General features: G+C 47.3%; 1 protein-coding gene across 3 annotated transcripts in view; it reads right to left on the bottom strand.

The window, feature by feature from the left end:
- Window positions 1–12,819, bottom strand: part of PRKAR2B (protein kinase cAMP-dependent type II regulatory subunit beta) — a 1,073,797-nt gene that overhangs the window by 200,737 nt on the left and 860,241 nt on the right. For all 3 annotated transcript variants that reach the window (XM_069629133.1, XM_069629132.1, XM_069629134.1), the window contains exon 8: window positions 7,074–7,148. In XM_069629133.1, coding sequence (XP_069485234.1) covers window positions 7,074–7,148 — 75 coding nt within the window. The remainder of the gene's footprint in view (window positions 1–7,073; window positions 7,149–12,819) is intronic.

The following is a 12,819-nucleotide window of genomic DNA, read 5'->3' as shown; positions in this document are numbered from 1 at the left end:
AACGGAGGCATTACCCTTTAATACGCCTCATCTTCATATGCCGCACCTATAAAGGGAGAGAAAACAAGTTAAACTCATGCAACTTTTACCGGACAGTGTTGTGTAATACAGACTCTTACCTGAACGCAATCGGCTGCCTCCAGGCAATATTCTTTTGGACCAGCTGCAATTCAACAAAGGAACGGAACAAGACTGAACATCGGACATATTGAACTCTTTGAACTTTATAAACCCCAGAGTCAATATTCCTCCGGAACTCCTCCAGTACCTTCAAACCAGTGAAGTAACTGGTATCTACACGCCCTTGCATGCGACGCAGGATGGAGAGCTCATCATTTAAAAACATAAGGTGAGGTTACTAAAAGGGGATATCGGAGGTGACAAGTGGGGAGAACGAGAACAGTGGGAGGTGGCCATCACTAAAATCCACGGGTGGCTAAATCCCTTTCTCCACTTGCAGGAGAATACTTCTACGGGTCAAGCAGACAAGATTAGGCGGGCCAGTCCAAACAGTCATCTCGGCACTACGCATCATGTTGGTGGAGACCGCCGCTGTCCGGCTCCGATCGACGCCCCTGTGGGAACCAGGTGAGCGTAACAGACAGTTCTATAAGAAGTCATCTTTTACTCCCCAAATGTCAATGGGCAGAAAGAAGATGGCTATAGGTGCATGCTGCCAAGGAGGCCTCCATGCACTATAGTGGCTCCTTGCTCATGGTTGGTTGTCTGTGACTGTTAAGAGTCTCAACTCTGCTGCCATTCTGAAATCCCAGCTCTGTGGCACTACAACATGAGATATAATACCCACCACGAAATATGCCTTGTTTCCTGCAGAACCTGTTAAAACTTTACAGGATGGCAGTAATTAGCCCAGTTGTTCTACTCAAGTTCTACAACCTGAATACTGGCTACACTGCGACTGTCCACCATAAATGGCCTCAAGGCCATTCTCGTCTGAGTTGGTTAGGGCATACAACCAAGTGGGACGTGTGTTGTTTTTCTGCCCATTCTTGGGCTGCTGCCATTGTTTTTACCCTCGTGTGTTCTCCCCAGCCCCTCTCTCTCCCCTTCCGTGTTTCTCCTTGGTCCCCTCCCTCCCTCCCGCCTCCAATCCTCCCAGCTCCCCCCTGATTGGCTGCCGGCCCGTGTGTTCTCGAGGCTAGGCTGCCTGCAGTCCACAGCGCTCGCCACTTCCATCAGGCAGAGCCGGTGACTGCAGGCCCCCAGACAAAGGTATTTGAGCCCTCCGTGGGCCGTGTGTTGTTTTTCTGACCATTCTTGGGCTGCTGCCATTGTTTTTCCCCTCGTGTGTTCTCCCCAGCCCCCCTCTCTCCCCTTCCGTGTTTCTCCTTGGTCCCCTCCCTCCCTCCCGCCTCCAATCCTCCCAGCTCCCCCCTGATTGGCTGCCGGCCCGTGTGTTCTCGAGGCTAGGCTGCCTGCAGTCCACCCCGCTCGCCACTTCCATCAGGCAGAGCCGGTGACTGCAGGCCCCCAGACAAAGGTATTTGAGCCCTCCGTGGGCCGTGTGTTGTTTTTCTGCCCATTTTTGGGCTGCTGCCATTGTTTTTCCCCACGTGTGTTCTCCCCAGCCCCTCTCTCTCCCCTTCCGTGTTTCTCCTTGGTCCCCTCCCTCCCTCCCGCCTCCAATCCTCCCAGCTCCCCCCTGATTGGCTGCCGGCCCGTGTCTCCTCCTCCTCTTATTGGTGCTACCAGGGCAGCCCCTGCCCGGCAGCCGCAGCGGCTAAGGGCCCCCTTAGGCAAAGGGCGGCTTCCTCCTTTGCGGCTCCCGGTGTGTCTGCAGGTGTCCGCAGGGGACGCCAGGGCCATTCCACCGCTTCATCTTGTGAGCTCCACCTGCTCCTTCGGCCCACCCCACCCCTACCTGTTCACTTCCTCGCAGTGTGGCTACACATCTTTGTGTTCTGAATTTGTGGTAAGCTAGGGTTTTTCTCCCTCTGCAGGATTTTCAGGCTTAGGTGGCCTCTCCACTGTGTACCTGATACCCCTTACTGTGTTCACCGTGTTCCGAATTTGTGGTAAACTAGGGTTTTTCTCCCTCTGCAAGATTTTCAAACTTAGGTGGCCTCTCCACTGTGTACCTGATACACCTTACTGTGTTCACCGTGTTCCGAATTTGTGGTAAACTAGGGTTTTTTCTCCCTCTGCAGGATTTTCAAACTTAGGTGGCCTCTCCACTGTGTACCTGATACGCTTACTATGTTCTGAATTTGTGGTAAACTAACGCCTGCCGCTCTCTTCCTGTCCGCTTGCGCTTGTCCTGTCTTCCCCCACCCACTCCCTCCTATTCTATGTTGCTCTCTATCTCACCAATCTTTTCTAACTGCTTCTCCATTGACTATCCTGCTCTCCTCACTAAATCTGGTAGGAAAAAGTTTAAAAAGGACATCCTGGTCTCCAACCCAGGCCTCCCTATCGCTGACACCTACACTAGTGCCTCCTCCAATGAAACTCTCACTGACATCCTCTTTTTCGTGCCTTCTCCTGACCTATGGACCCTTCATATGGTCTCTGTGCTCTCGCCTTTCTCCTCTTCTCCCATTAATGGTGGCACCCATTGGGATGTCCTCTTGGCTTCCTTCCACTCCTCTAAGGCCATCATTAATGTCTATGCTAATGGGACCGTCTTGGTCCAAGGCCCTCAGGCCAACCTGCACCTCTTCGATAGACGCTTCCCATGCCTCATCAACTTCCTTTCCTCTCCTGCTGTGCCCCCTCCTCTGTCCTCGACTAACTTGCCTCTTCCCTCCCTCCCCACCCCCTCTCGTGCTCCTTCTTCACCTCCGCAGGGCGTACCTCTGATCTGTACCCCTCCCCGGAAGTCCTTCAAAGATGGCAAACTTCTCCACATTGCCACTCTTAATTCTCGCTCTGCCGTCAAACATTCCTCTGATATCTGCCGCCTTCTTGAGGAACTTGACCTTGATGTACTCCGTCTCACTGAGACATGGTTCACGGCCAGCTCTGTCACCAGCTTTGACACACTCCTACCCGACGGTTACAAGATACTCTCTGTGCCCAGGCCCAACCGTGCGGGGGGAGGTGTGGCTCTTATCTTCCCTGAGTGGATTCCTGCCACTGTTACTCTCATGCAGACCTACTCCTCTTTTGAATGTCTTGTCTGCCGACTCTCTCTCTCTCCTAGCCATTCCCTTACCGTGGCTACTATCTATCGGCCACCTGGTCAAATTTCCTCCTTCCTCTCCGAGTGGGCGGACCTCTCCTCCTCACTCCTGTCCTCAACCACTCAACTCCTCTTTCTTGGAGACTTCAACATCCACCTGGATGCCTCCTGTTCTCCCTCTGGACTCTTTCGCAACCTCTGCGACTCTCTCTCACTCTCTATTCTCCCGTCTGGGCCGACTCATTCTGCAGGGCACACTCTTGATGCCCTGATCTCCTCTGACCTTCCCCTCTCTGTCCCTCTCTCCACTCCTCTCTCCTGGAGTGATCACTTTCTCCTCTCCTCCCACCTCACCCTCCCTACCCCAGAGGCAAAGCCACCCCCATCACTGCCACCTTCCTTCTCGGTCATCCGACCCATGAAACGCGTGTCAGTTGAGGCTTTCGCTGCCACCTTCTTGCCCCCTCCTCCCCCTTCGGCTGACTCCCACCCTGACACAGTCCTCTACACTCTCCACTCTGCTATATCTGATACTCTTGATATCCTTGCCCCTGTCATGAGAACCCGCCTGAAGCCCAAAGCCAAATGTAACTCCTGGTATGACTCGGATCTCGTCACCCTTAAACGCAAGTGCAGGGTGGCAGAGAGGAAATGGCGTGCTTCATGTTCATCCTCTGACAAACTGGCCTGTCGCCTGCTCCAAAGGCAATACCGGCTCTCCGTTCTCACCAAGAAGAGAGCCCTTATCCAAGCCCGCATCTCTGCGGCATCTAACAATTCGGCCGAACTCTTTAAAATCTGCAAGGAGCTGGCCAACCCTGCTGCAGTCTCTACCTCTCCTGTCCCCTCCCAGGCCCTCTGCACGGCACTGGCCTCTCACTTCATTTCAAAAACTCAGGACATCCTGTCCTCACTCTCCTCCTATAACCTCCCCCCCTCTATTCCCTGCCCTTCCTCTGGCTCTTCTGCAGCCACCCCTCCTCTCTCCTTCTCTTCCTTTACCCTTTTTTTCTGCTGACGAGGTTTCAAGACAAGTCCGATCTATGAAAGTCTCGTCAAAACAGGTCCACCCCTGTTCCTCCAAAACTATCAAGGACCACATTGACTCCTTGGCTCCTGCCCTTGCTGACTTCTGCAATCACTCCTTCGCCTCTGGAGCCTTCCCATCCACTCTCAAGCACTCCCTTGTGCACCCCCTTCTTAAGAAACCCTCTTCCGACCCTTCCTGCCCAGCTAACTATCGCCCAATCTCTATCACTCCCTTCCTGGGCAAGCTCCTGGAGAAACTGGCCATCTCCCAGCTTAATCTCCATGCTGAATGTGTTGGTAGTCTTCATAACCATCAGTCTGGCTTCAGAGCTGCCAGAAGCACGGAAACTGCTCTCCTGAACATCCGTGAGGACCTGCTCTCGAACCATGACTCTAACATTCCATGTGTTCTCATTTTGCTTGAACTCTCTTCTGCCTTTGATACTGTCAACCATACCATCCTGCTCAACTGTCTCCGTGATAACCTCGGTATCACTGGTCAGGCTCTGACGTAGCTGACCTCTTTCCTCTCAAATCGACCCTCCCAGGTCCAACTGGGGTCTTTCCTCTCTGACATCTTCTTCTCTACCTGTGGTGTCCCCCAGGGATCTAACCTCTCTCCCTGGCTGTTCAACCAGTATCTGGCACTTCTCGCCCACCACATCGCCGCTCTCTGCCCCTACTTTCAGTACTATGCGGATGATACCCAACTCATTTTCAGGCTACCCTCGGCCTCCTCTTCTCCTTCCCTCATCTCTGACTGTCTTTCTGCTATCCAGGAATGGTGTGCCGCCAACGACCTCTGCCTTAATGCCAGTAAGAATGAGATTCTACTCATCAGCACTCCCACTCCCTCCTTCCCTGCTGCTCTCTGGCCGGCCTCTCTGGGCCCTCTTCCTGCTCCTACCTGCAAGGCAAAAAACCTTGGGGTCATCTTCGACTCCACACTCTCCTTCTCTCCTCACATATCCGACGTATCTAAGAAGTCACACTACCAGCTACACCTCCTCAGAGGTATCCTTCCTTTCCTCTCCTTCCCCCAGAAGCTCACTGTCTCTAGAGCCCTGGTTCTCTCTAAGCTGGACTACTGTAACAGCCTCTATCTTAATCTGCCCGCCTCTACTCTCCGCCCTTTGCAACTGATCCAGAACAGGACTGCAAGACTTGTCCTTGGCCTCAAGCCCAGGGACCGTATCTCTCCAGGACTGAAATCACTACACTGGCTCCCAGTGACTGCGAGGATCAAGTTCAAAACCCTCTGCATTGTCCACAAGGCCGTCTGGGGCCTTGGGCCAAAATACCTTCAACTCTCTCTTCCTAAATATCTTCCTTCTCGAGCTCTTCGCTCATCCGCCTCCAACTCCCTCAGGGTCAGCCGCTTCGCCAAACAACGAGTTGGGGGCAGATCTCTTTCCACTGCAGGGGCCTCCCTCTGGAACAGCCTTCCTACCTCCCTGAAACTTGAGGAGAACCACCTCCAGTTCCGCAAGCACCTCAAAACCTTCCTCTTTGCCTCCGCTTTCTCTCCCCCTCTCCCCTGCTAATACTACTGAAACTGCACTGAATCTGCAACTGGGCCATTCACCGTTCTCGGCCCAGCCACTCTCCCCTGCACTGCCTCCACGGCAACCCCTGCACTACGGGACTGTGTCTGTATCCATACAGCCCCCCTTCCCAGCACTTGTCTGCACTTACCTCGCACTTGCCACCAGCTGGCCCTTGTTATTTATCCTGTATGCTGTATGCTAATAACCCTGTACTGCACTTTCCCCTCTCCCTTTCCCCCATGCACTTTTCCCTTCCCCTCTACCCTTGCGCGATCCGAATGACACATGGCCTAGTAAGATCGTTGTCTGTCTCCCCTTGTTCCCCCCCCTGCCTCGTCGCGCCTTGAAACACTTATGTATAGGCACGTTACAAATGCCTTATCATATCATATCATCATAAGTGGCCAGAGTTTTGATAAAACATCAGCATACACCTATTCTCGCTATTGTATCTGAAAATGGACAGATCTTTAAACAGATCGTAAATACCAACCTTCCAAACTGTAGCAGCTGAACTCATAATACTGCTTATGCATCAATATATTTCAGCACGTTCTTGAATTTTGCGAATGTATTTATCTCAGAAATGTTTCTGAAAATCAAACTGAAAATATTAACTATTCCAAACGTTGGTGTCTTCAATGAATTACTCGGATAACCTTATTTTGACTTTGCCAAAAGAGAAAAGTGCTGTCAGCAATATAGCAATGATACCATTAAGGTGTGACTACATAGAAAGATCAGAACCAACAATTCATATTTAAACAGGTAGAACCACATTTTACGAGGTTTTTCATGAAAGGTTCCTTCTGTAAGTAGATGGTTGCTACGCATGGTTTCTTTTTCGCGGACCTCTGTGCTGATGCCTTCACAATGGCCCTCCTTGTATTTAGCGGGAATCGGCTGTGTGCTACATCCATGCATGAGACATGGGTAGATGCTTAAATCATAACATATCTACCTTTTGGTAATTTGTCGAGAGAAAACCGTTAGAGAAAAGTGAATGGATTTGAATTCTCAAGAGGTTTCCTTGCTTACAGACAATAGGTGAATATGTTGTGATAAGCAAGGAAATCTCACGAGAATTCAAATCCATTCACTTTCTCTAACGGTTTTCTCTTGACAAATAACCAAAAGGAGACACATTAAGTGTATATGTTGTGGTTTCAGCATCTACCCGAGTCTCATGCATAAATGTAGCACACAGCCGATAACCATGAAATTGCAGAAAAGGGGGTCACATACAGGAGACATTTTCAAAATATATTTGGTGGTTTCATCTTGTTGACAAACGTGTCAAAAATGTTCTCCATGCTGCTGGCAGTTACAGTGAAATGGAAATAGTTCAACTTTACCTGTGCAATGATTTGTTCTCCGTCTGTGTATGTTCTGGTGCCTATTACGTCCACTACCTTCATGCGTTCTGACAGCTGATGGATAGAATAACACAATTCAATTGTATACAATATCATGTTTATTCTATTTTATTCAATCAAATTACAGAATTATGGCAAAATAGAGACAGAAGTGATCACTAAACAATAAGGGCAACTAACACAATAATGTTATAAATAATACAGGACAAATTATTTTCCGACTCAAATGTCAAGCAGAAAATAATTTTAAAAAAATATGTTTTTGAAATTCATAAGAGAAAGAATGCGATTCCAGTTACTTATTATTTTCCAGTTTCAAAGAATAAGAACTAGCATTACATATTTTGAAACAGAGCAGGAATACATTCCTTATGAAGGTTAGACTAAAATCCAGTTGAATAGGTAAATTTCCTGGCATCAGTCTGTGGTACAGGTCAATACAATTGCATAATAAGTGAGAACTAGAGAACCATATAGGCAATGAATCATAAAGCAATCCAAGAGCAAGTGAGGAACCATGCTGGCCAGGCTTGATATTTTAAGTGAAGATAAATAGTCTGATCTGAAAAAAATAGGACATTGGTTGGTGGCGTGAGGAAAGGAGAAAGATTTCATTATAACGACACTGGAGGGCCATACCCTTTGGTAACGGCTCGCAGCCAAAATGATTGCTTCCAAGGGCCGTGACCATGAAGGGTGAGGTGTATATGATGGTGGATCGGCACTGGTACAAGGGCCAGATAATTATGCAAAGATGAGCAGAGACAGAGGCACAAGGAAAAGAGATGCAGGCTCCCTGGAATTAAGGAATTTACTGGGGGGCAAGGCCTGCAATCCAAGTGTCCTGATTGGCCAAGCCACAACCACTGGTTGTTAATTAGAATTCGGATCAAATTGTACATTCAATCAGCTGTCATGTTACCTATATTCTGTGTGCGTTCTAAATTCTGGCCTACAAAATGCTGAAAGATAGGGGCTTGGAATGTTCTAAACAAGAGCTGATATAGGTATTACTGTCACTTTAATGTGGCAATTCAGTTTTTGCGCTCTTAACAAACAGAGGTCTTATTTGTCCACTTGTTTGAGTAAAACAAAACGGATGGCCCTATACAAGGTTTAATCTAAGTACCTTTTAAATGTGGGTGAGGACTATTTGGAAGATGCTCCAGAAAAATATATATTGCTTTGGAGAGGTTTTACAGAGGGGAAGGAGGATGGGAACATTTAATTTAGCTTAGTTGCAGGAAGTTCTCACATGTAGCACAGTTAGTATGTCGTCTGGGTGCGGATGTAAGACTTGGCAGCCGCAGCCAAAATGTTTTCCGATGGTGCTTAGACTTGGTATCCCCTCTTCATATTTTTCAGGTTTGACTATTAGGTGGCACTAATACTAAAACTCTTGGAATACAAAGAGAAGATCTGATGGAGATGGTCTGGGAGGAGTCGGACACAGCCGGTGTATGCTGTTTGGTAAAGTGTCCATCCAGTCAATGTCTGTGGTCATGCTAAATCCTCTAGGCATTCCCACATGCTCGTGACGATTCCCACGCAAACCACACCAATTGCAGACTATTTTCCCTTGCTGCATGTAGCACTGGCTCATCAGCAAGCCTCTCGGAGGTGCAGTTGAATGACACCAGGGAAAAGGGGAACACACGTGAGACCTCATAGAGGTCCGTCATGACCAGTCCCCTTTCTAAATTCCTCATGACCCACACAGTATCCAAAATAGCAGGCCACAGTGCCATTCATTGCTGTCCATTATGTTTTTTTCTAACCTATCTAATTCATTATGTCGTGTAGAGTTTGTTTTGATCTTCTGCAGCAGCACGTCTGCTTGGTATTTGTGCCATTACAAAAGATCTATTGCTCTGCCTGGGCTGGTGAAAAGAGGAAGCAGCAGGTTATGCGAGTTTAAAAAAAATGCAAGTTGATACTGTGCACAAATGTATTAATCCAAGCCAGCAAAAAGAGAATGCGAGAATGTATGCTTTGTAAAGAATGTGAAATATGTGTTGTAATGGGGGTGGCGTGGGTGTTGAGGGCAGTGGCATTGCAGGGGAATGGGATCGAGTGATCACCCAATAAAGAAAAGCCTTTATTAAAAACAAATAGGAAAAACAAACCCCCCATAGTAAGAGATACCTGGGTCCGTCTGGACACATAGGTAAAGACTCTCCTGCTTTAAGTAAACTGTTCCACTGGCCAAGTTTGCCAGTGCATTAATATTTAATCCTTGAAATGTATGTTAATATGTCCCTGCTGATCTAGATCTGAGAGAGGTGACACCATTCTAGGATATACAAACAATAGCAGACGAAAAGTCTACTTCACATGAATATTTTCACGGCTATTTTTTAAATTGAAATTACCAATGACTGCAGGGAAATGCGCCATTGTACATATCAAATAATAACGTAAGGTGTTATCCAGTCTTTGCCTCAAAAAAGCTGCATAGAGGGAATCACATGTCAGAAAATTGTTCCAAAATGCACACTATAGATTTCTCTCCCATGTATAGTAAGGTAAGGCACGATAATGTAAATGCATAGCATTCTTCTTTCAATAATGTTGGCCTTGCTGCAGATAGCTATGCTAGAAAGTGGGACAGGGTCTGTTAGTCGGATAGTGGGAGGCAAATGCGGAAACCTGTTGTGTTGATGTATGCAGGTCGAAGCTCTTGTTTGTGGTGGGTACGGACCAGGGCAGGTTAGCCATATGGGCAGCCCCCAGGTTGTGCACTGCAGAATTGCAAGAATGTTTGTTGATAAAAGATGCATAGAGTCTGAGTCTGTTAAGTACACTAGACCTGGTTGTTCGTCTGAAGGGGTGTGGGAAGTGTAAGGTTGGAAGATTTTAGTAGTGAAGTTAGATAAGCGATGAGAGGCACATGGGAGGTGAGTTAGGGTGTTGTTGCTTCGTGGCTCTTGGTTGCAGATTTCACTGCGATTCAGATGCAGACCAGTGCCACACAGCAGAGGATCCATAAATCAAGTTGCTTTCACACAGATGGTAGTGCAGACAGTTTCACAGTTGCTTGTCATAAAGTGGCACAAGTTTCTGGTGCACAGTTTTTGGTTGCTGGCTATGAACGTTAATTTATTTCAAAGTAGTTGTTGAAGAGCATGGGCAGAACGTAAGTGAGAGCCTATGCCGTTTTTAATGTTTAAAACTGTTAAAACGTGCCTGTCTGTGACTCATGATTAGGTAGAATGTGGTTTGGGAATCGGCACATGATACTTGGAATAGTTTACTCTGCAGCCTCACTCACAGAACTGAAACTAACTGGCTTATGCCCAACCATCGAAGGCCCCTTGTCACACCAGGTGACACATTCAACCCTCATTTAGGGTCATTCAAAGGTTGAGCTGAAACCATAAAAGACTCACCTGTAAAGCAGGGGTGATTATGGCATGGAATTAGTAACTGCAACTAGGGCATATTGATATCAGAAAGACAGTGCTCAGGGACAGTGAGAACAGTGAGTATCACTTCTACCATTTCGAATTTCCGAGCATTCTAAACATCTTCCATGCAGGAACTGCATCAGAAGCAAGACCCTCTGGGAATTTCTGCAAAAGAGGAAGGTCCATCCATGAAGGAGATTACCCCACTGGAACATGGGGGGAACCAGAGACCTACTCAATCAAAAAAGGAGAAAGACACTATCCCCAAACATCCTTAAGGAACAGAGGGACTCTTGTTTGGAGAAACAAGGAGCAGGTCTACTGCTGACCACCAGAGACCCTAAAACCCCAGGTATGTACAAGGAGGATAGTGTGTATGAAGGTGCCTCTAAAGAATCTAGTATGTTGGGAAGTGCAAGACATTGTTCTGGTTCAAGAGTTTCTTGGGGAAAAAGCCCCAGTACCCAAAAGGCAAATAGTGTCACAGAGGAATCACACTTTGGAATCCTTACCAATTTACAATATTACTAATATGATTGTTACAATAGAAGCAGCTTGCAAATGTGCTCCACTAACTCAGGCCCAACTGAATTTACAGGTAATTGTAACTGGCCACAACACATTGCAGGAAGGGACCACCAAAAGGCTTTATTTGGATGCACCACTATTTACATCTTTGGATACCATACCCCATTTTTGATGCTCCATTAATAATAAAAAGTACCCCAGAGACACAGTTTGACAAAGAATAGGGAGTGAGGACTGTCGACATGTACATTTGAATGTTAAGATCGTAGAATGCCACAATAAATCAACTGCCATTCCTTTCATTACACATTCTGTTGCAAAGGCAATGCATGCTAACTTGTCTTCAGATGTAATGCCCAAGTCAACAAGCCTCTGAAACCTATTGAGCCTGCCTCCAGCCTCAAATGAATTTGGATTTGAATGGAATGGATGAATGGATGAATGTATGGAGACTTTGGGCCTCATCACAAGTTGGGTGGTATTCCTCTGTAAATCCCAAGGAATACTGCCCAACGTGAATAGCAATGGGTCCGGCGATATTAGTGCCAGATCCGAGTTGCAGTAAGGCTGTAAGACCCCATTTTTTAAAGAGTTCATAGGACTCTATGGGGCATGTTGGGCGCTATTACCACCACTGCTAATAGCGCAGAAAATGGGCGTGAAGTGGCAAGATTTACCTCCAGCTTAAAGCTGGAGGTAAATCTGCAACTTTCCGTTCAAACTCAGGATTGGGCAGAGCGATATTGCGGCGGTAATAGTGTTACCGCTGCATTTTTTACTGCTCTGCCCAACCCGTGATGACCCCCTTTATCATCACATCTTCCAATCCATCTGCCTTCTCAGTGGGTCAGCGGTGAGTCACTCTTTCTCTTTCAAACTCCTCTTAAGTGGCACGCTATGTGGGGGTTATGTTACAAATAGCCTCAATTAACCCCAACATTACTAAAAGTCGCTTCAAGGCTTTGCGCTGACTGATAATATTCCCATCACTTGATATTACTGAGAAAGATATTCAAATTGCTACGAGGGATGAGTGGGTACAGCCAGATGTGAAATCTTTGAAGGTCAATAGTGTAAGTATACCATTTATTAATGAAATTATGACACACAAATTCCTGATATTAATTCAAAATAACTGCTTGGAGGAACACAAAATTTGCTTGGTCTTCCATAGGCTGAAAGGAAAAAAAGGTTTAAGTTACTTATCTGTAACTAGTGTTCTCCAGCATGGGGTCTGGCATGGATTGGCATGCTCATGAATATTCCCTGTCGTCAGGCTGGGAATCTTCAGTAAAAGAAAAAGCAGTTTCACTTTCACTTTAAAACTGTATTTCTCCTCTAAACCAACAACTGTCCTCTGGGTCAAACTGCCCCCATCCAATGACAGCCCTCTCTCTAAGCCCTGCCTCTGGCAGCCATCTTCACATGTGGTAACCACATGAAGTGACAGTATGACCAAGAAGAGCCACACAGCGGTCGGAGGGAGGGTTTGCAGGTGAATCCATGCCAGACCCATGCTGGAGAACAATAGTTACAGGTAAGTAAATTAAAACATCTCCAGCATGGGGTCTGGCATGGATTCACATGCTCATGAATAACGAATACACAGCAGTACACATTACACAAACACGGGAGGTGGCAAGGCTCAACAGAATCAATTAACACTTACCCCTGGAACAGACTCACCTCAAGTGAACAGGTTGCGCAGCACTGCCTAGCCGACTCTGGACTCCTCCCTGGAATCCCGGTCGATGCAGTAGAACTTTGTGAAGGTATGCGTGGACTTCCAC

This window comes from Ambystoma mexicanum, chromosome 12 (genome assembly GCF_040938575.1).
Source record: "Ambystoma mexicanum isolate Mex_15411 chromosome 12, UKY_AmexF1_1, whole genome shotgun sequence".
NCBI lineage: Eukaryota > Metazoa > Chordata > Amphibia > Caudata > Ambystomatidae > Ambystoma > Ambystoma mexicanum.
The sequence above is the reverse complement of the archived record's forward strand: the minus strand, read 5'-3'. Positions and strand labels throughout refer to the sequence as shown.